The sequence below is a fragment of the Entamoeba invadens genome (assembly GCF_000330505.1).
Source record: "Entamoeba invadens IP1 unplaced genomic scaffold scaff_1105074726367, whole genome shotgun sequence".
Classification (NCBI taxonomy): Eukaryota; Evosea; order Mastigamoebida; family Endamoebidae; genus Entamoeba; species Entamoeba invadens.
This window is the reverse complement of record NW_004440445.1, coordinates 1,587-13,789: the sequence shown is the minus strand read 5'-3', so window position 1 is coordinate 13,789 and position 12,203 is coordinate 1,587. Positions and strand designations below refer to the sequence as shown.

Below are 12,203 nucleotides of genomic sequence, written 5' to 3'. Positions count from 1 at the left end.
TACCAGTATTCTTATTTTGCCATTTTTTACATTTTTGTCATGAAATTTTATTTTTTTTTTCATTTTTTCACAATTTATTTGTTTATTAGTTCGCGATTTGAACTCGTTATTCCATTTTCATTTTACTGTAATTGAAATACAATGTATAATATAATTTTTTCAAAAAAACAAAAACACTGCTCTTTTTAACAGTATTGGTTTGTTGTAGATTAGGTATGTCGGCGAGTTAATACATATAATTAATAATAATGTTATATTTATATTATATTTTGTTGTTGTTAAATTTATTGTAATAATATTTTTTTTGTTTTTTCATGAGTAAGTTACGGATACAACGCGATTTTAATCACCACATGACCGAGTGAGTAAGGTTGCACCATAAATGTCACTACACACAGTTGTTTTTTTATTTGCAATCGTGACAATATCCAGAAAAATAGCGATGTAAAAGGGTGAAGTTTCTTTTGAATTGGTTTTTTATTATCATTATTTACACATTGTTTTATTGCCACACGAATAAAAGCTTTCGTTTTGTTGACATCAGTGGGATACTATTTTCGATTTTTTTTTTGATTAGCATACAAATATGTGTTTTTGTTGATTAACTCGAAGCATTTATAATTAAACAAATACATAAAGCAGTCGAGTTCCATGTTTATAATTGTTGTTGGTTTCATGTTGCCACTTTTATCATGTAAAAAATATAGAATTGACGTCGTCTTCTGTAAACTTCACATTTTTCCAACACAATTGACAGTTTGGATTAACACAATTTTCATGTTTATCGACAATTTCATCCTGATAATTTTCTTCGTAATTTTTGTCGCTTAAAACATTGTCACAATGACAACTTATGACTTTTTTATTTCTTCTTTTTCCATTTTATTTTTTGTTTTTTGTTGTTTTTTATTTTTTTTTAATTTATAAAAAAGCGATTTAATAATAATTATTTAATCTGGATATAAATATAATATATATATCGAGATTTCTCCTTTTAAAAATAAACATCTTGTTTATAAAAAAAGAAAATAATAAGACAAGCCAATTCTTGAGATTCAAAAATTCTTTCACTGCAAAAATTTCGATAAACAAAAGGCAGTTGAATGGTGCAACTTCAAAAACTATTGAAAAAAATTGTGCAACTTTAGTTATAGTTTAGTTATAGTATTTTAATTAGAGTAATAGTTTCAAAGAAATTTGTTTTTTTTGTTTTTAAAAAATATATAATTTTTACTATAATTATACTATAAACAAAGTTGCACTGACACATCAAAGTTGCACGGTTTAGGAATGACTTTAATTGTAATTAAGTTATATTAAGAATTAATATAATTTTATTTAATATAAATTAAGAATTAAATTTAAATTACAAATATTATTATTTAAACTATTTAAATGAGTTTCAAATTTATTATCAATTTTAGTCATTATTAATTTTTAAAATACAATCAGTTTTGGATATAAATTACCAAAATCACAATCCTAATTACCCAAGTCACCCTTTGATAACCAAAATGTCATTTTATTTTATAAATTTGTACTTTATAATACCACATTTTCGGAAATAATTATTTTGGAAACGCTTGGTTTCAGAGTTTAAAGAATAAATATTGTTATATTAATGATAAATTTATTGTATTTAAACTATGACTTAATTAAATAATTGTATATTTAAAAAACTTCTCAAAACAAACATATACAAATTATGAGTCAACTTAGCAGTTACCACATGATGGTTGTATCTTGTTATTTCCAAACAATCAATGATTTCATTACTATCTCCTTTGTGTCTAAAAAATATAGAAACATTACCAATTACTTCCATTACAACCCGATACCTTTAAACCACGCTATCATTAAATACTTTGACCATCTTGAGACTCTTCATCTGTATAACAAAACTGATGAAACATTTGGTAACACTGTTTGTAAGAATGAAAATCAAAAGGTTGATTTAATTCTTAAAAGATCATTTTACCAAGTTATAGTTCATTATGCCATTTCTTATCAAAAAACAACCCTTCCTCAAAACTCAGAATACACATTTGACAATGTCGTTTTTGATATAGATGACACAAAATTGTTTGATATTTTGAATGATCAAAATTTACAAAATAATCAACGGGTTGTTGATCACAACAAAATCATAACAATCCCAAGTAACCCCAACCACGTTACTAAAACGATTGGAAAAAATTGTTTTCGCCATTGTGTTGGTTTTAGTGAAATTGCATTTCCTTGTACACTTATTAAACTCGATAAAGCGTGTTTTTCGTCTTGTACCGACTTAAAACGTGTCATTTTACCTCCATATTTAAAATCATTACCAAAAAATACATTTAATATGTGCTATTCTTTGTCTTTTATTAAAGTTCCAAATGGATTAACTTATATTGGCAAGAGTTGTTTTGGATGGTGTTTGTCTTTATGTGAATTTGACATTCCAAAAAACATTGATAAACTTGAGCCTTTTATGTTTCATGTGTGCACCAAATTGTTGAAAATTGAAATTCCAACGACTATAACTTCTTTGGGGTTGTGTTGTTTCCTAAAATGTTCATCTATAGAAAGCATTGTATTTACAAATTCGGTAGATATTGGTTGTAATGTATTTAAAGAGTGTGAAAGACTTACGTATGTGAAACTTCCTTTTGACCTAAAAGTTTTAAATAACTCACTCTTTGAAAAATGCTTTTCTTTGAGTACAATAAAAATACCCAAATATGTCACTTCGATTGGAAATTATTGTTTCAAAGATTGTACATCTCTTTCTTCGATAAATATCCCAATTGATGTCGAACAAATTGGCGAAGAATGTTTTAATAATTGTGTCTCGTTGTCGAGTATCATAATACCAATCAAAGTCACTGAAATAAATTCAAGTTGCTTCAAAGACTGTGTCAATCTTGTTAATATTCAATTTTTAGGGGGTAAATTTATATCAATCAAAAATAATGCATTTGAAGATTGTGAATCATTGACTTCATTTAATTCAAATGAGTCAATCGTTTCAATGGCAGACTCATGTTTCGCTTATTGTTATTCACTTGAGCAAATTAAGTTAGACGATTATATAACAGAAATACCACTTTTCTGTTTTAAAGATTGTTCCAATTTAAGTTCGGTAATGTTGTCTTCCAATATTCTTCAAATTGGAAATTTTGCTTTTAACGGTTGTATTTCTCTCAAACAAATTGAATTACAAAGCGTCGTAGAAATTGGAAATTCAGCCTTCACCAATTGTTTATGTTTATCCAAAGTCATTCTTTCTTCGAATATATGCGATTTGGATATCTTTACATTTAGTGGATGTGCTTCACTCAGTTCAATTCAATTACCACTTTCACTCAATCGTATAGGATTCAAGTGCTTCAATGAATGTTTATCATTAAAATCCGTCGTTATACCAAAAAATGTCACTCTAATTGAAAGTAAATGCTTTACTAAATGCACATCACTAAATGAAGTTATATTCCCAGAACATGCAATAAAATTACAAGATCGTTGCTTCGAAGATTGTTCTTCTCTTGAATATATCAAAATTTCACGAACTGTTTAATTCCATTAAAATCAAACTTTGATAATTAATAAAAGTTTAATTTGTTTATTTGTTTTAAAAACTTCTTTGAAATTAATAATTAAAAAAATTTATTTAAATTTTTTTACAAATTATAATTAGTAAAAATACCATAAATACAAATATAGTTGTTCTGAATGTATTTAACCTTAAAAGTATGAAACTGATTTAATTAAATCATTGTTTTTTTCAAAAATTAAAGTTTTATCTCAAAAAAAACTTAAAAATATTACAAAACTTTAACATACATATCGTTCGCAATGTACAATTTGAAAAGTTGAACACCGAAATCTTCAAGTCGACAATACAGTCAGTCGAAATTGTATTGGAAGATGTCAACCCGGACAAAGGAAGCATTGAAGATGTTGTGTTGATTAGTATATCAACTTATATTCAAAGGTGGTGCAGTTGTTGCAAGACTACTTTAATGGAAAAGAAATAAACAAGAGCATCAACCCAGACGAAGCTGTTGCTTGTCGTGCTAATGTACAAGCTGCTATCTTGACTGAAAATGGTTGAAAGGCAACAAAAGATGTGTTGCTATTTGATGTAGAAACTGGAACCAAGGCCAGAGACGGTTGGAGGGGTGATGACAGCCTTGATTCAAGAAATTCAAAAATCCCAGCAAAAAAAGTAACTGATCTTTTCGACTCTGGACTGCAACTTACTGGGGAAGTTTGATCCGAGTAGAATACATAAGCAGAAAAGTAATAAACAATTGAAATTTTCCTTTTTTCTTCGAATTTAGGCAATGATTTAATTAAATCGGTTTCATACTCCACAGGTGGAAAATTTTTTCACAAAAAAAAATTAAAAAAAGAAAAAAAATAAACATCCTAAGGTTAATTATTTTGTAAAATAATGTCTTATTAACACAACCAATGCAAAATAGAATGTATTTGAATTTTGTGGAAATAAATAAAATCAGCAAATGAATTGAAAAATTATCATTTTTTCAAGTTTCTCTTTTTGATTATTTTTATTTAAATGTTTCAACATCAAAAATGTCAAAATAAAACACGTAAACGTATTTGGTTATTTAGACACCAAAATTTAAAGACCAAATTGTGTTATATATGTGATATCAAACCAAAAAATCAAAATATCACATTTTTTCATATAAAACTTTTGTTTATTAAATTTATATTAATGTATATTATTATATAACAATTGTTTTTAAAGAAGGATATATCATTTATTATTAAATATCCAGAACAAAAATTTTTATGATGAATGACATTGTTTTAATTTTTAAAAACAAATAAAATATTAATAGCCATATATTATTAAAAGATTCAACCATATTATTTTCACTATTTAAAAAATATATAATAATTGATTTACTCTGTTGTATGAACTTTGGTGTCTGATGGAAAACAATATTTGCCTGTTGTTATAACGTTTTATGGCAATGTAAAACTGCTTAGACTAATAATACACCCAGAAAAACAACAATAACCAATTGATTTCACACTTGAAAAATATTATAACACTACTCAAACTGCTACATCTACTGAAACAATAATCACCAATTGATTCTACTTTGTATTGTATTATTACATTGCTTATTTTTAAACATCCACTGAAACTATAATTACCAATTGAAACAACGTTTTGAGGTATTGTTACACTCTTTAGATTAAAACATTCACTAAAACAGCCGTCTTTAATTGTTGTAACACTTGATGAAAGGTTTACACTACTCAATTTATCAATTACTGAAACAATATTGGCCAATTAAAATAACAGATGATGGGATTGTTATTTGATCCAGGTTTAAACATTTACTAAAACAGCCATCACTGATTGATAAAACAGTTATTGGTATATTTAAAGAGCTTAGACAACCACATCCAATAAAATTAAAATCTTTTGTTTTTGTGACACCCAAAGGAATATTAACATATTGTAAATTTTTACATCCAAAGAAACTGTTCATATTAATTCGTTTAATGCTTTTTGAAACAATCACAGAACTCAGTTTTACACAATTTTTAAAACGTTCATTTCCAATTTTAGTGACACTTGATGGTATGTTTATAGTTTTTAAAATTGTACATCCACAAAAACAACCATCACCAATTGATTTAACATTTGATGGGATTAAAACATTTATCAATTCGCTGCATTGATTAAAACAGTTTTCTGAAATCATAGTTACCAGCGATGGTATTGTTATACTACTCAAAGTGTTACAATTACAAAAACACACAACCAAGTGATAAAAAATTTGATGGTATATTTATATTTTTTAGATTAATACATTCATCAAACCAACCAACTCCAAATAATGAAACATTTAATGGTATGGCTATTTTTACTCAAATTACGACAACCTTTGAAACAACAAGGTTTAATTGATTTTACAGTTGTATGTATATTTATACTGTTTATATCGGCACAATTCTTAAAACAATTGTTATCAATTAGTGAGATACAAACAGGAATGTTATTATCATGCAATTTTCTATCTTTATTAGTATATGTTACATTCGCAAACTTAATATTTCGTTTGTTATTATTATGAACAGTGATATAATCGACATTAAACCACACGACAATTTGGTAGAACATTTTTGTAAAAACTGCATTTTTGTTGATATCTAGATTATAAGGTATGTTACAGACAAGTAATTCATTTCCAAATTTACTTCTTTTAAATTCCATATATGAAGTGTCTCGATTTGGTGAAATGTTTTATTGTTATGTTAGTCAAAGGAATTGTATTATAATGAAAATTATTTATATTGCCATTATACTTTTTGCATACAAACTCCAAGTTAACAAAGTTTTTAATAGTCTTGAAACATCTCTAAACAATCATGACGTGATAACTATCTAATGTAAGCATTTTGGTTTAATTTATTACTTGTGGATTTATAAATAATTTAAAAACGATATTTAATAATAATGATATTTTTTTTATTTTGAGTTGTTCAACCTTAAAATGGCGTTTGTTTTTAACCTTTCCAATACCAGAAATATGATTGTAATAACAAGCATACAGATTTATATAAAAACTAATTTATAAAATAATAATTATTTTAAATAAAACAGTAATTAGGTTAAATATTATATTTTTAAGTTCTTTTTTGATGTAACATCTTTAATATATATAAAGCTTTTACGTTTTATTTTTGTATGTTTTACAAATTAAGAATCCAACACTGTTGTGTCGTACGTATTAACAATAAAACCGGTGTTATTATAATGTAGAGTAATGTATATAAATGTTCTCTTTTTATTATTATTAAAAAGGTAATGATGTTGTTTATATACATTCGGTTTATTTTGTGTAATGTTAAAGAACATTTTTTAAAACGATAGTTAAGATATAAAAATATTTGAAAATTATATCTCGTATACGTATGATTCTCAACAAAAGTTTATAGAATGAAAACCATTAGTGTGGTTGCACAACTAATATTTGGTTGTTTGTTATAAATATTGAAATTCAATAAAATGTCAACATTATTACACTTTAGTTGCCAAACATCAAAATATTGAGTGATAACGAAAATTTTAATAATTACTTTTAAAATTATCAAAGTATGACGTATCCCTTGTTTTTTCAATAAAAGACTTTTTATTGGATTTTTATTTGATACGTTTTTTCCAAACTTTATTTTTAAAAAGACTTATTGTGTATAGTTTATTATACTATACACAATTTTTTGATATAAAAAATTTCAACTTGAAAATATACACTGGAAAAGCTTTTAGATTTTTCTTTAAGGATAAGTGAACCTTTTTTTAACAAAGATACGATTTTAGGTTAAAATTACTATTAATTCGTAGTAAATTAAATCATTTTTTATAATTAATTTTGTTTCCTGGTATTTCCCATGGTTGTAAAAAGCCAAAGCGTTTTTTGTATTATTTCTCTCTAAAATACACACAAAATAAATAAGATATAAATAAGTTTACAATTTTTGGAAATTTTTGGTATCAGAAGGGTTAATTAAAACATAGAACACATTTTTTACTCTTTTAAGTTTTTTTGATTTAATTCTCGCGTCACAAGTGCACGTTCATATTTGAGAACTGTTACAAATATTAATAAACACTAAAAAACAAAATGCAAGAGGTGGGGTTCGAACCCACGCCTTCGAAAAGACTCGTACCTGAAACGAGCGCCTTGGACCACTCGGCCACTCTTGCTTTACTGAACGAACATTTTTAATATAACCACTAAAAAACAATTAGAATTATTTCAAAACCAACAACATTTTTATATTCGTTCTGCGATTTTTATTACTCAAAAACACACAAATTATATTAAGAATAAATAAAAAATATAGTAAGTAGCATTTGTGGTCTAAGGGCAGAATTCCACCCTTCCAAGGTGGAGATCCGGGTTCGAGTCCCGGCAAATGCATTTTTTGTTTTTATTGTATATGATTCACTTTCGAAAAACTTATTCCAACACAAGACACAACAATATAAATAAACAAAAAGTTGGCAAGTAAAATGAATTACAAAGCACAACGAATTTATAAAGACGAAATGCTTAAAACCCACCTCTCAATCTCAATACGAGGTGAAGTGTTGACTCTTTCTGAATGTTGTAGTCAGAGAGGGTCTTTCCCTCTTCAAGCTGTTTGCCGGCAAAGATGAGTCTCTGTTGGTCTGGTGGAATGCCTTCCTTCTCTTGAATTTTTGCCTTAATAGCATCAATGGAATCGTTTGGCTCCACCTCCAATGTGATTGTCTTTCCTGTGAGGGTCTTCACAAAGATTTGCATTGTTTGAATTCATATAATCAACTCCATTTTTATATGCTCCATTGACATACCTCAATGACGTGGAATTATTTTGATACTATTAGTAATAAAAATCAAATTATTGTTTTTTGTTGTATAAAAATACTATAATTTAATAGTATAAATATTATTAGTAATAACTTTATGGAATTAATAATATTTAAATAATTTTAAACTTAAATGAAAAATAATGGAAATGAAAATTATTAATTCAACTTTGAAATCGCCATGATATACACAGATAGAGGAAAAACTGTAGTAAATTTGATAAGATTGGACTTAATTTAAAACGTCAACATAATTATGTTTTTTAACCCGATAATGCTGAGAAAATCGTTGAATATCGCTTTATTGTGTATTTATAACGTTAAAATGTTAAACTGTAATTGTATTAAAAATAAACAAAACTCAAACTTATTTAAAATAAAAAATTGTTTTAAAAATCTACAATTTAATAAAATAACAACGAAAAAAATGATAAACTTTAAATTTTCAAAAAGTGGATGGGGAAGATTGACAGCTATTCCATGATGATAATTTCTCAACAATTTAAAAGTATCAACGACTTTATCAATATCGAGTTTGTATGCAGAAAGTATGCCAACAATATGGCAAAGTTCCATTACAACCCCATTTCACTCACACCAAAAACAAGACGATTCTTTCCAAATTTAAACACTCTTCATTTGTATTCAAAAGATGATTTACTGTTCACAGACTTGAACATTACCTCGCACCACGTTGAATACAAAACCAAATTAAAATATGACAATTTTAAAGAAAATACTCTCTCTGATATTTTGGACAGAGCATTCCCAACAACATATCGCAAAATATGTTACAGTGGATATAATCATTATGATGATATTGTGACTATCCCCGATGGTGTTCAGAGTCTTTCAAAATGGTGTTTGCAGTTGTGCACTGCAAAGACAATTAACATCCCACAAAGTGTATTGGAGATTGGAAGGTCGACGTTTGAATGTTGCTGTACAGTAGAACATTTGTACCTCCCTTCACGCCTTACTAAACTAAGTGCGGCGTTCACGTATGTCTACAATTTGAGAGATCTTGTGATACCGTCACTTGTGACATATCTTCACTGTGGACTCTTCGTAAATTGCACAGAACTCACCAAATTGGAATTTTCGAGTGGAATCACCACACTCCCTGAATACCTCTTTTATTCATCAGGAAAAGGAAAATACGAAGTGCCAAATACCATCACTAGGTTGGACGATTTTTCTTTTGCGGAGTGCAATTGGGACACAATTATTGTACATGAAAACGTGTCTGATTTTGGTAAAGGCGTATTCAAAAATGCAGGCGTTCAACTTGTGAAATTGCCAAACAGTTTGTCTGAATTTGGAGATGAAATGTTCTGTGGGTGTTATTTATTAAAAGAGTTCAATTTCCCACCACACTTGACAAGAATTGGTACAAAATGTTTTGTTGAATGTCCCAATTTAAAAGAAATAAAATTGCCAACTACCATCCAAATTTTAGAAAATGACTGTTTTGGAGATGTTGAAGTCAATAACAAATTATCTGAATTGAAAAATTTAAAAGAAGTGGGTGGAGATGTGTTATTAAAATTCCATCTCACCACCTTTGTAATTCCAGAAAATTTCAAAAATGCAAATTCGTTATTTAAAAATTGCAAAGAGCTTACAGCTGTCACTTTTAATAAAACAATATGTGAGTTGAACAATACATTTTGTTGTTGCGAAAGTCTGAAAGAATTTGTGATACCAGAAACTATCACCAAAATTGGTGAATCATGTTTTTCTCAATGTTCTTCTCTTACACGAGTTGATCTTTCACAAAACATTTGTGAACTTGGAGATTCCACATTTGAGAATTGTGTGTCATTGAGTACTTTGTCACTTACACAAAACGTCACGAAACTTGGGAAGAAGTGCTTTAAAAATTGTGAAGTACTTTCACATATTGATACAAAGTATATTAAGAAAATTGGTAAATCGTGTTTTAAAAATTGCACACAACTTGACACAATTGATGTGAATTTAACAACAAAATATGGGATGTCGTGCTTTTCACATTGCAAATTACACGATCTTGTTTTTCCAAATGAAGTGGTGAAATCATATGTATACACATACATAAAGTCGTACAATAAAAAAACGTATATTGTCGATTTTGGACTCAAAATGTTTGTGTCAGCAACTTCTTTAAAGTCCATTTCATTGCCAACTAACATCGACAAAATACCTGATATGATGTTTTATGGGTGTGTTGCACTTACATCAATAACGGGCACTCACCAAATCACCGAACTCGGCAACTCCTGTTTGGAAGAATGTAGCAGTCTCTCTGATTTTCATTTAGAAAATGTTGTTGTATATGGAGACAGCGCGCTCAAAGGAGTAAACATTACACGTATTGTCATTAACACACAAACTACACGACTCGGCGACTTCTGTTTCACAAACACGCCAATAACTCGCATTGAAATACCACAGGCTGTTTGTGAGATGGGAAATATTTTTGTCAATTGTGGCAAACTCGAAGAACTGACTTTTAATAACAATGTTGTTGAAAAAAACGGATTTGGATTGAATGGGTGTACTAATCTTAGATGTCTCACTTTTGCGGGTGATAACAACATATTCAACAATAAACTATTCAACGGATGTCAATCCTTAGAAAAAGTCGTTTTTGTCAAAGGGATCACTGATTTAAAAGAATTTATTTTCCACAAGAATAATAAATTGAAAGAAGTCGACTTCCCATCTACCATAACAGCTATCAAGCAAGGCGCTTTCTCAGAGTGTGAAAAGCTCACAAAGGTTGGTGATTGCCAAGGCGTCCAGTTCATTTCACAAAAGGCTTTTTACAACTGCAAAAGTTTGAAGGAAGTCAATTTGTCGTCACAACTTAAAAATATTGATATGAGCGCATTTGGTGGATGTACAAGTTTGACCGTAGATTTTATTCAAAAGTTTGGAATTACAATTAAAAATGTTATTGATGAAAAAAAACAAGAAAGTGTGGAAGAAACATTCAACTTATTTGTTAATTTATTCTAAACTACTCTTTATTGGATTTTTTAAAGACGGTATGGACATTCTGCCTTATGCAAAACTTTACCTTGTGCAAGACTTTTATTATTTAATTTTAATATAACAAAACCATTTTAATAGTTAAAAATATATTCTAAAAATACCAAACACTCTACCTGTGCAAAAAGTTATTTAGATGTTGTTTTTGGATTATTTTGGACAAGAAAACCAGAATTTTACAAATAATACACGTTTAATAATTAAATGTGTATTATTTACACATTTAACACCACGTTTTTGACATCTTAAAAAGAAATTATGATACCTGTTTGTATTTTCTTTGTTTTGTAAAATTGTATAACACTTATTACCGGTATAAAACTAGTGAGCGTACCGATATAATGGGCGTACTCGTTTATTGGGCGTACTCGTTATATAAATAGTAATAATGATTATTTTACACAAAATATTGAACATTAATATATTACGTTATTTAACTTTTATTTTAATTTATCGAATATACAATCTAATATTAATAATATCCTTTGATTCAAACAAACACATTACAATTGTTTGACATACATGTTGTATAATTAATTAATAATTTCATATTTTACAAATAAATTTAAATTTCGTTTAAGTATAAAAAGACAAATTTATTTTTTTAATATTTGAATGAAAATATGAGTTATAATAATAATAATTAACACATTAAAAAATCAATTTAAAAACATCAAAAAAATTATTGACATATTTATAATAATGAATTTATAACATTAAAAAATATTAAAGAATTTGGAGTTCAAAAAGACGATGGACTATAAGAGTATTATATGAACAA

At 27.5% G+C, this 12,203-nt stretch overlaps 2 protein-coding genes across 2 annotated transcripts; both read left to right on the top strand.

Moving 5' to 3' along the window:
* Positions 1 to 1,705: 1,705 nt before the first annotated feature.
* Positions 1,706 to 3,559, top strand: EIN_149690 (hypothetical protein; the record flags this gene model as incomplete). The annotated part of the gene is made up of 1 exon (XM_004257885.1): positions 1,706 to 3,559. One exon carries the CDS (start codon positions 1,706 to 1,708, stop codon positions 3,557 to 3,559), a length of 1,854 nt encoding a protein of 617 aa, XP_004257933.1.
* Positions 3,560 to 8,842: 5,283 nt separating this feature from the next.
* On the top strand, positions 8,843 to 11,389 carry EIN_149680 (hypothetical protein; the record flags this gene model as incomplete). The annotated part of the gene is made up of 1 exon (XM_004257884.1): positions 8,843 to 11,389. The coding sequence occupies one exon, from the start codon at positions 8,843 to 8,845 to the stop codon at positions 11,387 to 11,389; it is 2,547 nt and encodes an 848-aa protein (XP_004257932.1).
* Positions 11,390 to 12,203: the final 814 nt, after the last annotated feature.